The sequence below is a fragment of the Eriocheir sinensis genome, chromosome 24 (assembly GCF_024679095.1).
Source record: "Eriocheir sinensis breed Jianghai 21 chromosome 24, ASM2467909v1, whole genome shotgun sequence".
NCBI classification, from domain to species: domain Eukaryota; kingdom Metazoa; phylum Arthropoda; class Malacostraca; order Decapoda; family Varunidae; genus Eriocheir; species Eriocheir sinensis.
Genome location: NC_066532.1, coordinates 13832883 through 13851379, shown reverse-complemented (window position 1 = coordinate 13851379; position 18497 = coordinate 13832883). Strand labels below are relative to the sequence as shown.

General features: G+C 41.3%; 1 protein-coding gene across 5 annotated transcripts in view; it reads right to left on the bottom strand.

Annotated features, from left to right (window-relative positions):
• LOC127002870 (serine protease 27-like) overlaps nt 1–18497 on the bottom strand; it is a 98030-nt gene that overhangs the window by 4984 nt on the left and 74549 nt on the right. For 3 of the 5 annotated variants that reach the window (XR_007756631.1, XM_050869112.1, XM_050869111.1), the window contains exons 2-9: nt 17384–17509; nt 16266–16376; nt 14594–14746; nt 11242–11322; nt 6257–6400; nt 2892–3060; nt 2040–2189; nt 461–603 (exon numbers count right to left, since the gene is read on the bottom strand). Coding sequence is in view for 4 of the 5 variants with exons in the window: in XM_050869112.1 (XP_050725069.1) it covers nt 461–603; nt 2040–2189; nt 2892–3060; nt 6257–6400; nt 11242–11322; nt 14594–14746; nt 16266–16376; nt 17384–17492 (1060 nt within the window). In the remaining variant the exon portion in view is untranslated. Of the gene's footprint in view, nt 1–460; nt 604–2039; nt 2190–2891; nt 3145–6256; nt 6401–11241; nt 11323–14593; nt 14747–16265; nt 16377–17383; nt 17510–18497 lie in introns of all 5 variants that reach the window. The other 2 variants (XM_050869113.1, XM_050869114.1) reach the window with 2 other exon arrangements.

The window sequence follows — 18497 nt, the reverse complement described above, 5'->3', positions numbered from 1 at the left end:
TGGCCTTTTCATTTCTGCCTAAATCTTGAGCCAAATGAAATGATGACAGATCTTTCCTGATTAGCTGAGAAGTAGAAGAGAATGACGGGCGCTTTCTTTACGGAGGTGACGATAGAGGAGAAAGAAAAATGGAGAGGAGGAGGAGGAGGAGGAGGAGGAAGGGTAGGAAGTCTGAGGACCGTATTTTCAAGCATTTCGTCGCCTATGTTCACCTATTTGACAAGGCTTTCCTAGGAGTTTGGGGCCTTTCCAGGGGTAGTTTTATGACCCTGGTGGTAGTCTGACCCTTCTTCTGTACCATGAACCTAAAAACAAATCAATAGAACCTGAGTGATTTCCTTTTTTGGCCCTTGGAAATAGTTGATGTGGAGGAGGAAGCGTTCAACAATACACCCTCGAGGTTTATACAGAAGCGGATACTCAAGTCAATTTTGATGTCCTGAGTAGTTAGTACACTCACCGAACGAGTTGTCGGTCTTGCCCCAGCCCGCCACGATGCCCACGTCGTTGGTGAAGTCATCGTTGGGGCCGGGCAAGCAGATGGGCAGGATGTTGGCGCGGTACACGACGGGGCGGTTGAGACGAAGCACCGCGATGTCGTACCTGTGGGTGGGAGGAGGAAGAGTGAGGTAAAGGGGAAAGGTAAGGGAAGACATGATACTGAGGGAAGGAAAATGGAAGCGTAAAGTAAAGGCAAAAGATAAGGGAGGAGAACACGATACTATAGTTAGGAAAAAGAAGGTAAATTGGAAAGAGAAGGGAAGGGTAGGAATAGGAAGAGTAAGATAAAGAGGAAAGAGGATAGGGTAGGAAAAGGAAAAGCGAGGTAAAGGAAAAAGAGAAAGGGCAGGATAGGATAATGAAAAGGTAAAATGGGAAGAGAAGGGAAGAGGAAATGCTAGATAGTTAAGAGGGGTGAAAAGAAAAAAAAGGCTAGGCGAAACATGGTAAAGCGGAAAGAAATGGGAAGACAACATGATGAGAAGGTCAAAAAGGGGAAAAAAATCAAGGTTAGATGAAATATGGTATGGCGCAGAGAGAAAAGGGAAGACAACATGACAGATTTTTGAGAAGGGTAAAATAAAACAAAGGCTAGACGAAGTATGGCATAGAGGAAAATGAAGGGAAGCTAACATGATGATAAACAGTTAAAGGAAAAAAGCCAGGCGACCCTGCCAGAGCGACATTTACGGAGAGCTGCAGCCAATCACTACCCAGCGTGAGTTTATCTTGTTAACCATTTCTTCAAGGTGTTTATCGTATTGGGAATCATCACATTAAAAGAAATGAATTATTCTACCAATCCAAGCAATGACAATCTCTCTTTGTCTTAACTCCGGGAAAAAAGGATTTAACAGGACTAATGATTGCCGCGGACTATTTGCAAAACTTCAGTATTTGTTGGATTACAATTATAATAAGTCACCAAGGAGGAACAGAAACTACAAAACCAGTACCATTATAATGCGGGAGCCAGTTGTCATCATAAGCACGCCATCTCCATGTCACTATGGACACGAGAAAATGGATTCAGTACAGAAGAAGTGAAAATTCCTAATGCCCGCGATTAAAGTCGCGACCAGTCAGACAGGAAGCCGCCGGTCCACTTTTCAGCTAAAGAGGCGCCCCAGTAGTTCACTCCGATCCAGATCAATGTCTGTATGTTTACTTAACTTACTCATCTCGCACTTTCTAATCCTCTGAGAGATTGTGCCATCTATCTTCTTATTCCCAGCACAGGGGAGAATCAACAACAGCAAAAGAGAATCCCACCGCTGCCACCAGTGTAATGCGTGACTCATTTCCCGTCATCAATAACGACATCTCTGTGTCACGAGACACACGACAAACTGACCAGTCCGGGAAGGGGGAAACAAATTTCCGACGCCGGATGGAACCCGCGACCAGCCAGACGGAAAGCCATCTCTTTACCATTCAGCTAAAGAGGCGTCCTACTAGCCACTACACTACACTACTGCCGTAACCACAACCATCCGCACCACCTCCATCACTGTTACCCCCCCCCCCCAGCCACGCACCTGTCAGGTTGGGTCAGCATGTACTTGAACATCGGGTGGATCCTCTTCTCCAGCACCGTGAATGTCTCCTTGGGCAGCGGCTCCTCGTGCACGCCCGTGTCCTTGGTGTCGAACTCCCCGAGATGGACGGTGATCTGGTTGAGTCGCGCCCTGAAGATGAAACCTCCTCAGTAAGCCAAATTGGTAACACATACAAAGAAAATGGGGAAAGGAGACGGGTGAGGGAACAGTCTACTTGTGGACGCATTGAGCAGAGGTAACCACTGGAAATTAGCTCATCTAATAAACCCGCTAGAAATCTGACACAGGCCTCTTTTATAAGCACCAAAGATAACAAATACAAAGAGAACAAGCTGCAAGGCGACGGCTGAGGGAACTATCTATGTACTTACTTGTGAACGCAGAGCAGAAGTTACCACAAATAACCTAAGAACAAAATAGGCTACACTTATAAATAACACTTCATCAGCTATAAGAAGACGACTGAGGGAATTGTCTAGGTACTTATTTGTGGACGTAAGACTAGAAGTAACCACAAAAAAAAAATTCATGAACAAAACACTACTAAATCATACTTCCTCCCTGAGCCACATAAGAGACGCCTGAGGGAACTGTCCATGTACTTCCTTCCGTCATATCCCAAATGAAAACGCCCTTGAAAATTGACTGCTTACTTGTGAACGTAAGGAACAGAAGACAACACAAAACACTCTTGAAGAAAACGAATGAATAAAACACTTTTCTAAACTAGACTTCCTTCATGAGCCACAAAATAAACGCTTGAAGGAACTGTCCATGTGCTTACTTCCTCCTAGAGTCAAAAAGAAACGCCTTTGGGAACTGACTACTTACTTGTGGACGCAGTGAGCCGCCGTCGCCACGAAGAAGTGGTTGACCAGGACTCCGCCGCACTGGTAGCCGGAGATGCGGATGTGCGCTTGCCACGGGAACTCTCCGAAGCTGGCCTCGTCCCCGCCTATGATTCTTTTGGCAAACTGAGCTATTCTCGGGGTGCCGCAGCCTGAAACACGACGCAGCTTGGTACGTGGCTTAGCTGCTCCTACGGCGTGTGCTGATGGCCGAGGTGCGGGCTTCTTCCAACCACCTTCGTGCGTCAGGGGAATGAACGGGCGGATGAGGCGAGTGGCTATGTGTGGAGCGGGTGGTGCGGCGTGCCGAGTGACTACTAAGGCTGTACTACTAGTTATGAGGCAGTGACAGAACAGTGCTTTATATCTATCAATGAAGTGCACTGTTTATTTTTGAGGCAGTGACAGAACAGTGCTTTATATCTATCAATGAAGTGCACTTTTTATTTTTGAGGCAGTGACAGAACAGTGCTTTATATCTATCAATGAAGTGCACTGTTTATTTTTGAGGCAGTGACAGAACAGTGCTTTATATCTATCAATGAAGTGCACTTTTTATTTTTGAGGCAGTGACAGAACAGTGCTTTATATCTATCAATGAAGTGCACTGTTTATTTTTGAGGCAGTGACAGAACAGTGCTTTATATCTATCAATGAAGTGCACTATTTATTTTTGAGGCAGTGACAGAACAGTGCTTTATATCTATCAATGAAGTGCACTTTTTACTTTTGAGACAGTGACAGAACAGTGCTTTATATCTATCAATGAAGTGCACTATTTATTTTTGAGGCAGTGACAGAACAGTGCTTTATATCTATCAATGAAGTGCACTTTTTATTTTTGAGACAGTGAGAGAACAGTGCTTTATATCTATCAATGAAGTGCACTATTTATTTTTGAGACAGTGAGAGAACAGTGCTTTATATCTATCAATGAAGTGCACTTTTTATTTTTGAGGTAGTGACAGAACAGTGCTTTATATCTATCATTGAAGTGCAGTATATATTCTTTGGCTATGACAAGATGATGTTCTATTACTTTATCATTATTTGCTTGCAACAGGGTAATGGTTCTATTATTTTGTTAATTTTTCAGTAAATTTGGTCACTGTAAGACAAAATGCAAGCTGGTGACACTTTTAGATCACTGTCACTTGCAAGAGATTCTGACTTAGTATTATATTAATTTAGATGTGACATAAGCTAAACTAAACGTGAATCAATGGTTAGGTATATTATCTTTTCAGTTTCGAAAATCATGGCCACAAACTTACATTAGTAATTTTTTTTAATTTCCAACACTAACATTAACAATTTGCTATGAAAAGAAAGTAAATTCAAACTGCCAAAGGATACTTAGACTTAGAAGACCTTAAGAGTTACAAAAGATGAATCAATGATAGCCAATACCTACAGTCAAACTACTCTCAAAGGACAGTCAAATCTGGAATATCTTTAGCGTTGAAAAAAATGACCATGACAAAGAATATCTACGGTTAAACTACTTTAAAAAAAATCAAACTTGGCCTATCTTTGTCGCTAGAAATGAAGAATCAGTGCGTGACAATATCCTCAGTTTACCCAATAAGGACATGAGAACGCCCCCCTTAACTCCTTGACGCCACGAAGGGCATACTCACAGCACAGAGGCGGCCTCACGCCCTCCACACATAGCTCAAGCCTCTGACAGGAAGAAGCACGACACCAAGAGTTTATATATGTACACAGGGGCTATGCACTATAACGCAGCCATGCACACTACTTAAACACTATGGAAGGAAGACACATGCTTAGTAAAGTCAAAGAGAAAATAAAGCATCATGAAAGCAAAGATACTCTGTTCAAACTCGCTTGGCAGATAGGCCCCGCCCCCTTCCGGACAGCCCTGCCAAATTATCGCACCAGCGCATTGCATTTCCGCAGTTTCTGACCGATAACTATAGCTAAAAAGGAGCGAAAAACTTTAATAAATAAGTTTTAACGCTAACTTTAATTTTCTGTCGTTATTTGTATGAGTACGAGAGGTTGAGGCTTAGGAATGTTCAATGCAATATTCAGAGAACGACAACACCGCTTCCGACTTTCAGTGTATAGCATTGGTCAGTTCACTATCACGCCACGCCCTCTCCTAGCTCAGGCTGCGTGTGACTGGTGGATGATGGGAAAGGTTTATTCTGATTGGTGTTTACTAGGCTGGTGTGGGCGGGGCTTATTCGCCAAGTTAGCCTGAACGAGCTATATGGTTATGATTTTTAATGGTTTCTTATCGGCTTATTAAACCTCAAACGGATTTCAGCGCCGAGGGAATGTGCAGCTTGGTAGACGCTACAAGGTTAATCACGAGGACAATACTTAAATATGTTGACTTTTTTTTCCTTATATAGTTAATTCCCTGAGTGTCTAAGTACATGAATTTGCTGGGGGGTTTTTTTTTACAACAAAGGAGACAGCTCAAGGGCACAAAAAAAGGAAACAATAATAAAAAAAAGCCCGCTACTCGCTGCTCCTAAATTTTGTTAATCCTAAAATACACTATTAGTTTAATCACGCTAACGATGTGTAAATATACTAACTTTGTTTTTCTTACAAGTTAATCCCCTGAGTGACTAACCAAAAGAGTTTGCTGTTAGTCTCAAATACAAGACGAGGTTATCACGCGGACAATGGATGAGTTTGCTGTTAATCACGCAAACGATACATAAATACAGAGCCACAAAATGGGAGAGTTGGCACACTTCATCACCGGCGCCATCTTGTTGCCAAAAGAGCCGCGCGATATTCAAGTTTGTGCCGATGTAAAGTGTTTTTTGTGCTTTGGGTATTTTCAGGATCTCGAAGTACCCAGAGCACATAAGACGCTATTGTATCTGGATTAATTTAATTTCACGCGGCTCTTTTGGTAACTGCGATCAAGTTGGCCAAACTCTCCTATTCTATAAAAGGTTAAACTGGGAGCGCCATAGCTGCGCGTGGCGGCGGTTCTCATCTCCGTCCCGTTGGCCTTTTGAGCCTGTGGTGGGAGAACCCTTAACCCGACACGGGGCAGTGTGACATCCGGGTTATCACAATTTACCTCCCCCGGTTTCCCCAGGTACCCGTTCATCGACCTGCTCGAAAGGAAGAATAACAGCTGTGTGGCCTGCAGGCCGACTGCTCAGGCCGAGATTCGAACCCAAACCCGCATACTCGTAGTTAGGGACGCTGACCACTGCACCGCGGAAGCGCTATTCTATAGCTCTGTTTAAACATATTGACTTTATTTCATTACAATAGGTTAATCCCATGAGCGTCTATCCCTGAGTGACTTAATTACGATAGTTAGCCGTTAATTAACCCCCGAGTGTCTACCTGGTTCGTTAACACCTGCGGAGAGCTGCAAGTTGGGCTCGACAGCGGCGCCCTGGACCTGCTGTAGCTGTTGTTGTTGTTGTAGGAGAAGAAGTTGTTGCTGAAGCTGCGTGTCCAGGGGAATGCCCGCGGCCTCTTCCCGCACTGCAATGAAACCTGGGTCAGTGCGGCGCCGCGGCGGTCTGGCGATGCTCATGTTGAAGGCGTTACTGTTACGCGCCAAGTCGATGATCTGATTTGTCTTCCCTTTGTGTCTTAAGATTATTTGAATTTGTCCTCGTTTGCTTTGTCTTAATTTGACTTCTGTGTCTTTATTGGAATATCTGAATGTGTTTTCGCGTTGTGTCAAAAGATTATTTGACTTTGTCTTCGCTTTGTCTTACTTAAAATATGTAAATTTGTCTCCGCTTCGTGTCTCAGTAAGATTATTTGAATTCGTCCTCGCTTTGTGTCTCAGTAGACGGTGTTGGCCGTACACGCGGCGCCACGCGCGGCCACCGGAGGGCAGGCTAGGAGGTGCTTTCCTCGTGAACTCTGTTCTTTTTTTGTATTTCGGGATTCCGAAATTAATGAAAGTTTTTGTTTGGAGCCAAATGTCCAAACACGGTGCCTGCTGGTGGGGAAAAATATACAGTATTTTACCCATTGCTCGTAGGTTTTAAGGTTTGCGTCTATGCAAGGTATAATTATAATAACGACCGTATCCATGCTGGCTACAGGCAACATTAGATGTTCCGTCTCCTGAATATTTCGTTCATGGTAATATTTTGCTTTCTAGCATCTCTAATGGGATTTAATTTGATGTTAGATGGGCATTGTTTCTGAAGGTGTGGCTATTTTGAATTCTGGTCTTAAAATAAGTGCTTTACACACGTGGTGCTGCGATAGTCAACACCGAAACTGTACAAAAGTTGATAAACAAAAGGTAAAGCGTCCCCGTTGCGAACTGACAGCCAATACGGTCTATTACATTAATTGTATCTTCTTTGTTTAGCATTTTCTCTTTTCATTTCTGGATCGATGCTCAAAATGTAAGTGTTGTCCTATAATTTTCTTTACACTTCATTTTCTTTTTTCGGTGTATTATTTAGTAAACATCCTTCCCCTTGTTCATTATAACCTACTTTTTGTTTGTCGTTGCTTCTGGCTATGAAAATAAAACTGGCCACCTGATCAACGTTTGATCTCAGCGGTTCTTTAATATTTAGACTCCTTTATTAAGTCTGGTCATCATTCACTCCTTCTATTCAATCCTCCTTTTTTTCCGCGATGCTATGATGATATTCACACACCTAGCAACTTTATCGCTATCATAGTACCCGTAAGAAACATTTAGCCTTGATCAGCTTCTACATTGTTAAGTTTTTGCTCAGTTTCCATTCTTCCCTCCACACCTACGCACCTTGAACCTCTCAATAAGGACAGTTACACGCACAAAACCAGGCGGCAAGAAACGAAACAAAAAAGGCGAGGTATAATAATCGCGAGACTCGAATCCGCGCGACAAAACCCAAACAATAGCTAACGTCACCTCCCTGGCGGCGCGGAGTGACCTAACCAAGGACCTGCTCGTAACAGTTCTCCCGCGGCCTTCACAGCGGCAGGACGTGGAAGGTTAGGGTTCGCGAGGGTTCACATCGTAACTTCCTGCTGTCTGGCCTTAAAAGTCACGCTAGTCTTGTGCCGAGGCGACTGCGGAGCTGAGACCAAGCATTTCAGGGCTTACACACGTTTGGCTTTCATAGAGGTTGTTGAGGGGTATTACCTTGGTATTTACATGAGTAGTTTCTGATTTAGTAACGTTTCTTATGGTAATATTTTCAAACATTTCGAGACTTACGCACACCATCATTCGACAGGGCTTTCGTAGAGGTTGTTGTGGATATTTCCATAGGTAGTTTCTGAGTTGGTAATGAGTGATGTTTCTTAGGCCAGTATTTTTAAACATTTAGGGACTTACAAATAAACAAACCCACATTTGATAAGGCTTTCGTGGAGGTTGTTTTGGGTGTTTGTATGGGTAATTTCTGAGATGGTAATAAGTGACGTTCTAGGGACCATATTTTCAAACATTTAGGGGCTTACACCCACCCACATTTGACAAGTACTTCTATGGGTAGTTTTCTGAGCCTTGTGATAGTTTAACCTGGTAGCAGCGGGGATCATATTTCTTAATGGTCCCTCTAAGCGAGAAGAAATGAGAAAAAATCATCACTCACAACAAAAACAGAAAAAAAAACAGAAGAAAGACAATATTAAAACACACACGAGAGGTAGAGAAGAGTGGCTATTTTCATGCTCGTAATTTCAGTCACACCAAATTCGTATCATCGGCTATGTGTTCGTTATTAAGAGCTATACTATACGAATGCGAACTGTATGTAGAGTCTATAATATCCCAAACAAACACAATAACAATGGTAATAATAATATTCATAATAATAATAAGTCACAATACTGATATAAGTGCAATAAGATAACATAAAACGTGTAAGAATTAATGTCACCTGAAATAAAAGTGTTCGAGAATGCTAAACTACGGAACGGCTCGTGTCGGTATTTTTGGTGCGCGAATCACAGGTGCAAATAACAGGTGAACAGAGGAATTACACAGGTGCTGGAGGTGCTTGTGGTGGTGGAGGTGGTGGCGGCGCAAAGGTGAGAAAGTGGAGGGGCAAAATGAAGAGATGCAAAGTGGAACAGAGAAAGCAAGCAAGTGGAGAGAAAACGAAGTAGGCTAAAAAAAAGAATGGAGTAGAAAGGAGATGGAAAGTGGAGATACGCAAAAGTAAAAAGAGAGGAAGTGGAGAGAGGACAGACAATGGAAGAGGTGGAGAATAGAGATGAAAAGGGGAGATATTCAAAGGGGAAAGGAGATAAAGAAAGTGGAGAGTGGAGGAGGTAAGAAAAGAGAGGAGGTCAAGAGTGGAGATGAAAGTTAAAGAAGGGAAAAGGTAAAAGGAGAAAGGAAGTAGAGAGTGGACGAATCAAGATAGGAAAAGAGAGATGGAAAGTGGAAAGGCTAAAAGATAAGAAAAGATAAGTAGAGAGTGGAAATGAAGACAGGACAAATCAAGATAGGAAAAGAGAGATGGAAAGTGGAAAGGCTAAAAGATAAGAAAAGATAAGTAGAGAGTGGAAGTGAAGAGAGGACAAATCAAGATAGGAAAAGAGAGATGAAAAGTAGAAAGCTAAGAAGAGAGAGAAGGTGAAGAGTGAAGGTAAAGTTAGAGGAGAATTTACCCTTCGGCGGTGCACAGGTAATGAGAATCAGAGAGACAGGTGAGAAGAACCATCAAACAGGCAGCGGTACACACGTGCTTCACATACTCAAGACAACCAAGCGAATACCTTCTCTCTGTCAGGTATTTATAAGCCTCCTAAGAATGCCCAAGGTACTGTTTCGGCGCCCATGCACACACATTCGACAAGGCTTTCCTAGGAGGTGTGGTGAGAGCCTTTCCAGGGGTAGTTTTATGACCCTGGCGGAAGTTTGATAAGGCTTCCGTGAATGTGCAGATAAACTCATAACACCCCGATTGATCTCCTTTTCGGCCTTTGGAGCTAGTTGATGACAGAGCCGAAAGCGTCTGAGAATACTGAACCAAGAATCTTCTAATACTTGAGTTCGTTATTCTTACTACCTAATGATAAGAATCCCATCATGCTTTTGTCTAGTTCATCCGTTCGTGATTCCCGCCACAAACTACGAGTATTATCACCGCACACACTAAGTCGGTTCATAAGCCCCGCCCCCTCTTCCAAGGCCACGGGAGCTGATTGGCTGGATGGGGAGGGGGCGGGGCTTCGGGACCAGCTTAGTGTGCCGTGACTATGCTAAAAATCTCATGATGCTACGAGCCTTTTCTCTCTTTTTCGCCTTTGTAACATCTTGCTAAGGACGATGTGGGGATGCTGCGGGTCTTCTTCATCTATAATAACTACACTATGGTTTAAAAGAAGTGATGTTACAGATCTTTTCTCTCTTTCTCGCCTTTCTAACATCTTGCTAAGGACGATGTGGGGATGCTGCGGGTCTTCTACGTCTATAATAACTACACTATGGTTTAAAAGAAGTGATGTTACAGATCTTTTCTCTCTTCCTCGCTTTTGTAACAACTTGGTAAGGACGGTGTAGAGTTGCTAAGGGTCGTCTACATCTATAATCACTACACTGCCTCTATGAAGTAACAACAAGACCCATATCAGGCATGAGGAAAAATGAACGTCCAGTTGTCCAAACCCTTCACTTCCTACGCACGAGACTTTTTGTACTAACTTCTTGTACTAACCCAAGCAGAAGTCTATATTAGCACCGCTCTTTCAGTCTTTAACTCCTTGCCACTTATCCAAACCTTCACTTACACGTCACTAAACACACGGCACCGGGTAGAAAGAGGGTTGACAGCACCAGCACTAGACTAACTATAAGCCCATATTCTCAATCATTTCAGAGCCTACACACAAACACATTGGACAAAGCTTTCGTATAGATGTTGTGTTACCATTTCCACGGGCAGTTTTACGAGCCTGGTGATAGTGTGACAAATCTTCTGCACCATGAATGAGAAAACACTCATGGGAATCCAACCTTTGTGGACTTGGGAAATAGTTCTTGTGGAGGCCAAAAGCGTTTAAGATTATGGGTCTTCTAACTTACTTCACACTACCAATCTATGCATTCTAATCACTAGCGGAACCTCAATGCGAATTCGCTAACACACTAACACACTACAGGAGCTACAGTGCCGCTCGCTAAGGCTACAGAGGGAGATCGGTGGGCGGAGGGAGAGGCTGGAGAAGGAGTGTGTATGGCAAAATATGGGTCTACTAACGCACCACATTACCACTAGCGGAACCTCAATGCAACCTCGCTAACACACTACAGGAGCTACAGTGCCGCTCGCTAAGGCTACAAGAGGGAGGTCGGTGGGCGGAGGGAGGAAAGAGAGACTGGAGAAGGAGTGTGTATGGCAAAACATTACCTGGGATGCGGTTTAGGCCCCAAGGTCGTGGTCTAAAATAAGGTCTCGGGCGACGGTGCAGAGGTAACCTTGGGCGAGCAACTGGAAATGACAGGCACGAGTTACAGTCAGTCCAGTCGAGTCCGTTATGTCCAGTCCAGCCAGCCAGTCCATTCATGCGTTCAGGAATGTAAAAATAATATATGAAGTTGCTGTGGTGTTTAGTGTATGCCTGGTTCTCTGGTGTCGTTGGGAAAGGTTCTGTTTGTAAATAATAATGATAATAACAGTGATATGAAGAATTAGAATAAGTGTTTGTGGTGAGATTCAGTTTCAAAGAGTTTAATAAGAAGTGATTGGGTGTCAATGTGTTTCTATAAGTTTATGTTTAGGGATAATAATGCTAATAACAGTAGTATGGAAGAGTATAGTTGAGTGTTTTGAGTGTTTGTGGTGAGGTTAAGTTTCAAAGAGGTTAACGAAGAGATGGTTTGGTGTGGATGTGTTTCTATAAACTTATATTTAGGGATAATAATAATGCTAATAACAGTAGTATGGAAGAGTATAGTTGAGTGTTCTGAGTGTTTGTGGTGAGGTTAAATTTCAAAGAGGTTAACGAAGAGATGGTTTGGTGTGGATGTGTTCCTATAAGCTTATGTTTAGGGATAATAATAATACAAATAACAGTAGTATGGAAGAGTATAGTTGAGTGTTCTGAGTGTTTGTGGTGAGGTTAAATTTCAAAGAGTTTAACGAAGAGGAGGTTCGGTGTGGATGTGTCTCTATAAGCTTATGTTTGAATAAGAATATGAATAATATAAAAAGAATACAGTGAAGCGTTTTTCCTGTTTGTGGTGAGGTAAAGTTTTGAGATCGAGTGAAGTGATATGTGGAAGTTTTTTTCCAATCTATTGTTAATTAGAATCAAGGTAAATTAGATGAATGTTCTGATATTATAAACCGGATTAAGCTAAGTAGAATTACGTAAATGTTCTGATACTACAAAAAAAAATACGTAGAATAAGGAGAATATTCTAATACTCAAAGTGCCTTCTAGGTGTTTTAGACTAATTTCTAATGTTTTGAAACTAAAAAAACTAATCAGATTAAGTAGAAATTGTTGAATGTTGTGATACTTTAAGGGTCTTCTACGTGTTTTAAACCAATGAATGAGGTTAGACACACTTATACGTGGAGAATGAATCGAGCTGTGCCTTGAAGAGAACCAAAACTATAATTGTGAAGTGTACGCTAAACTCTGAATCGAGCTATGCCTTAAAGAGAACCAAAACTATAATTGTGAAGTGTACGCTAAACTCTGAATCGAGCTATGCCTTAAAGAGAACCAAAACTATAATTGTGAAGTGTACGCTAAACTCTGAATCGAGCTGTGCCTTGAAGAGAACCAAAACTATAATTGTGAAGTGTACGCTAAACTCTGAATCGAGCTGTGCCTTGAAGAGAACCAAAACTATAATTGTGAAGTGTACGCTAAACTCTTAACAATTAGGACTAGATTGGAGTGTTGTTTGGAAAGACTGAAAACTATAAACACAACAAACTGAAGGTGTGCTAGCATATCTGAGTGTGCTGTGCAGTGGAATGTCTCTCTGGGGCAATGAAACACACACAAAAAAGCACTTGCAAATGTCAAATATAAAATGCATGTTCATAAGAGACAAGATGAAGTCCTTGCCAATGCATCGAGTGTCATGCAAAGGAATGTGCGGAGGTGCGGAGAAACTTGTGAATAGATGACATAACAGGGAAAAAAAGAGGTTTGTTGAGGTAAGGAGAATGTGGAGGGTGGAGGTGGGGGGATGGGGGGTTAGCAAGGTTTTGTGTTGGGGGGAGGAGGGGAGGGGGGAGGGGGTATGGGAAAGAGGAAGGATGGGGAGATAAAGGAAGTGGGGGAGATTAGCAAGGATTCGTGTGTGTTTCGGGGAGAGGGGGAGGGGATAAGAGGGAGGGGGAGAGGGAAAGGAGTGAAAGGGAGAGGAGGGGGGGGCGTGTGCGTGCCGGGAGGGAAGGGGGGATGGTGGAGAGGGTAAGGGGGAGGTGATAAGAGGGAGGAGGGAGGGGGTATGAGGGAGGAGAGAATTGGAGAGATGAGAGGGGGGGTTTGGTGCTGGAATACGTGTGTGATGCAGTGCTGTTTGTCAGTCTGTAGTAATAGTAGTAGTAGTAGTAGTAGTAGTAGTAGTAGTAGTAGTAGTAGTAGTGGTAGTAGTTGCCGGGTAAACTCAGAAAACAAAGATGATTGGAAGTTAAGAAACGATTTTGAGAGACAAAAGTTTAAGTTAAGAGACGAAAGACGACTTTATTAATGTTATGTGTCTCTGTCTGTAAGAAATTGGTGTGTTGGTTCGTCTTATCGCTGACTTATGAGAGCATTGGGTCAGTGTAAGGACAGACAGACGCGTGAAGAGCGAGACAGAGGCCACAAGAGCGTCTCAACATTTGGAGTTTGCAAGAAGAAAAAAAATAACTCAAAAAAGAAATTGGAGGAGAAAAAAATAACCGATGCTCTGAAATAAATGGTTAGTGACAACATTTATGCAAGAATAAATACATTGAAAAGCAAATATTCTGTATAAAGATTAGATATTATAGAAATTTGAATACCTAAAAAGAAACATGACATAGAAATCAAAATCAGTAACTGAAGGACTGAAAGAGATAATATGAGACTTGGAACCCATAAAACCTTTTGATAAATACTTTCCCTCATTATATAAACACAGTTCTTGTTTTACGCGAATTCAAAATCAGTGTGTTTTGAAGGATGCGATGTAAAAAAAGTATAATTTCAAGTGTTTTCTTACATAAAAGCAAACTTAAAACTTATAGCAAAATCTTACATCATATGACAAAATCTTAAATCTTATTGGAAAATCTTAAATCTTATTGGAAAATCTTAAATCTTATTGGAAAATCTTAAATCTTATTGGAAAATCTTAAATCTTATAGGAAAATCTTAAATCTTATTGGAAAATCTTAAATCTTATTGGAAAATCTTAAATCTTATTGGAAAATCTTAAATCTTATTGGAAAATCTTAAATCTTATAGGAAAATCTTAAATCTTATAGGAAAATCTTAAATCTTATAGGAAAATATTAAATCTTATAGGAAAATCTTAAATCTTATAGGAAAATCTTAAATCTTATAGGAAAATCTTAAATCTTATTGGAAAATCTTAAATCTTATAGGAAAATATTAAATCTTATAGGAAAATCTTAAATCTTATTGGAAAATCTTAAATCTTATAGGAAAATCTTAAATCTTATTGGAAAATCTTAAATCTTAGAGGAAAATCTTAAATCTTATAGGAAAAAAAAACACCCACGTCCCACTCCCGTTTCCTGTACTCACACGGCCTGTTTACGAGAGCTTGGGCACTGGGCAGCGGCGGGGGTTGCCTGCTGAAGAGGTTGATGTTACGGATGGCATCAGACCTCACGCTGGCGACGGTGGGGACGCAGCAAGTGTAGATGTACCCACCGCCACACTTGTTGATGGGGGTGCCTGGTGTGAAGGGAGAAAAGAGGAGGAGGAGGAGGAGGAGGAGGAGGAGGAGGAGGGAATGTTAATACTGTGGGAGAGACACACCTTATACACCAGACCTCTTAATTAACCTAACTCATCAGCTTTTGCATTGGTGGAAGAGGAGGATGAAAAAAAAAGAGAGAAAGGTAGAAAGGAGGAGGAGAAAGAACAGCAATAGATTAGGATACGGAAAAAAGAAGAGGGGAATAAGTAATAGTAGCAGCAATATTGGTAGAAGTAGTAGTAGTAGTAGTAGTAGCAGTAGTAGTAGTAGTAGTAGTAGTAGTAGGGTCTTGTTTTCTTTATTTTTTCCTCTCAAATCTATCCCACCGCTGCCACCATTTATCTTTTTTTAGCTATGGCGAAAAAAATGAAAGAAACAAAGGAAGAACCATAAAAAGCAAATGTGAAAATGAATAAAATAATGAAAGAACACTAAAAATCAAATACGAAAATGAAAAGAAAAGAAGGGAAAAACAGTACAAATCGAATATGAAAATAAAAGGAGAGAAAGAGCCATAAAAATCATATATAAAAATGAGAGAGAAAGAAGACAAATCAAACAGAACAGCAGCATTATATATAAGAAAAAATTGTCTTCGATAGAGTGAAAGGAAAGAAAAGTCACACACGCAACTCTTCACTACAATTTTTTCCCTAGATCTCAAAAGTTTCCCTAACCCGTATAGCATTTTTTTCCCTACAAACTCTTATTCTACTTTCTTTTTTATTTACAAACTTGGCCTTCAGCACGAGCGTTACCTGGCCATAAAAAAAGCAAAAATGGAGAGAGAGAAACAGAAGAAACTACTAAAAAAACTGAAATCCGGCAATAAAACAATAAAAAACAGCTTGCCACACAAACCTACTACTTGCCTTTCACTCCCATTCACACACGTCCTTGTTTTTGCTTGTCTGTTTTCTTTCCTAACATCCACTGCGATTATTCATTTAAAACTCCTCCTCCTCCTCCTCCTCCTCCTCCTTTTCCTCCTCCTTCTCCTTCTCCACCTCTTCCTCCTACTACTCCTACTACTATTGCTACTACTACTATTACTACAACAATATTCTTCTTCATAGCTAATATAAAACAAATGGTGGTAGTGTTGGAATACATTTAAGAATAAGCAAAACAAGCTACTACTACTACTACTACTACTACTACTATTACTACTACTACTACTACTAATACTTCTATTACTACTACTGCTACTACTATCACAGCTACCACCACTATTACTACCGATAAACACTCCTCTATCAAATTCCAATTCCCTTTCTTTATCCTCCTCCTCCTCCTCCTCAACTTCTTCTCATAACACCAAGCAATACTAACATCACCTTGCTAATTGAAAACACAGGTAACACGACTCACCTTCATAACATTCTAACTTTCTCTCCTCCTCCTCCTCCTCCTCCTCCTCAATCACTTCTCATAACACCAAACAATACCCAACACATCACCTTGCTAATTGAACACACAGGTTACGCGGCTCACCTCCTCTGACGATGCAGGTGAGGATGAACGAGCAGGCCGCCTGGATCCCGTCATGCTGGCAATAGTCTGGCAACGAGAGGATGCCGCTAAGAAAACGACCCTCCTCAGCCTCTGTGTGGGGGAGAGAGAGAGTGAGGAGGGAGTTTGCTAAGGACAGAGAGAAAGAGGTATTGCGAGAGTGGAAAGGAGAGTGGTAGGGAAAGAGTGGAGATGGAGAAAACACAAGTGGAAGTGAGAGATCGTGAGAGGGGAAGAGGGAGAGAGCGAGAGGGAAAGATTAGGAAGGAGAGAGTGGAAGAGCGTGAGGGGGGAGTTTGGTAAGGACAGAGAGAGGGAGGTATTGCGAGAGTGGAGAGTGGTAGGGAAAGAGTGGAGATGAAGAAAACAAGTGGAAGTGGGAGAGGGAGAGAGCGAGAGGGAAAGATTAGGAGGGAGAAGGACCTAGAGACTGAGGAGGGAGTTTGCTAAGGACAGAGAGAGAGAGAGGAATTGCGAGAGTGGAATGGAGTGGTAAGGAAAGAGTGGAGATGGAGAGAAAACAAGTGGAAATGAGAGTGCGTAAGAGGGACAGAGGGAGAGAGCAAGAGGGAAAGATTAGGAGGGAAAAGGACCGAGAGCTGGTATAAGGGAGAGAGTGAGAGGGGAAGGAATAGAGGGGGAGGAAATGACTGGAATTGAATAGGAGGGGAGGAAAAAGAGGATGGACGGAGAGAGGAAGTGACAGAATAGAATAGTAGCAGAAGGGAGAGAGTAGGTGAAGGAAGAGGGATTGAGTGAGAGTGGAAGAAAGTGTGAGAAGTGTGAAGGAAAAAGTAGAAGTGGAGGATGAGTAGGAGGAGGGAGTGGGAGGGAGAGGGATTGAGTGAGAGTGAGAGTGGAAGGAAGGGGTGAGAGGTGGAAGAGAAAGAAGTGGACTGGAGGAAAAGATTGCAATTGAGTAAGAAAAGAGGGAAAGAGTGGATGGAGGAAGAGAATAAGTAAAAAAATAGAAAAAAAATTAATGGAGAGAGAGAGAGAGAGAGAGAGAGAGAGAGAGAGAGAGAGAGAGAGAGAGAGAGAGAGAGAGAGAGAGAGAGAGAGAGAGAGAGAGAGAAAGGGGGTGAGGGGAGAGTACTTACGTTGCGCGGCGGCGGGTGAGGCGGGGAGGTGGAGGGAGGAGAGGAGGAGGAGGGGGAGGAGGAGGCTGTGGAGGGAGGTGGTCACTCCCTCACATCTTCCCTCGCCCATGACTCTACGGCATCAACCTGGAGGAGAGAAAAAACACGTAAACATCACATAACATAGCATAACAAACATAACATAACATAGCATAACAAACATAACATAACATCAGAAAAGCATAACATAACATAGCATGACAAAAACATAACAGAACATAGCATAACAAAAACATAACATAACATAGCATGACAAAAAATAACATAACATCAGAAAAGCATAACATAGCATAACAAAACATAACATAACAAAAACATAACATAACATAGCATAACAAAAACATAACATAGCATAACAAAAACATAACATAACATAGCATAACAAAAACATAACATAACATCAGAAAAACATAACATAACAAAAAATAACATAACATCAGAAAAACATAACATAACATAGCGTAACAAAAACATAACATAACATCAGAAAAGCATAACATAACATAACATAACAAAAAATAACATAACATCAGAAAAGCATAACATAACATAGCATAACAAAAACATGACATAACATAACAAAAACATAACATAGCATAACAAAAACATAACATAACGTAATATAACAAAATAACAACCTGGAAAAGTGCAAAGACGCGTAAAGATATACATAACATTACATAACATAGCATCAATCTGGAAAAGGGTAAGGACTGACATAACATTACATGACATAACAGAATAAAATAATAACGTAACTTCAACCTCGAAAAGTGTAAAGAAGTATAAAGACAGACATAACATAACATAGCATACTTCCATATTAAGAAGGAAACCGAGAAAAATGGATATACAGAAAAGGTAAATGAAAAAATGAAAGATAAGCGAAAACATGTAAACAAACATCTAAACATCTAATCTTCAATCAATGATAAACGGAGAAAGAAAATTAATGGGTAAAGATGACTGCTTAGAAAACTTGAAATTCAGAATATAATGGAGCAAAAATAAATGTACAATGAAAAAAAAAGTCCATATATCCATCAATCAAAGAATACGATAGAAAAATAAAACG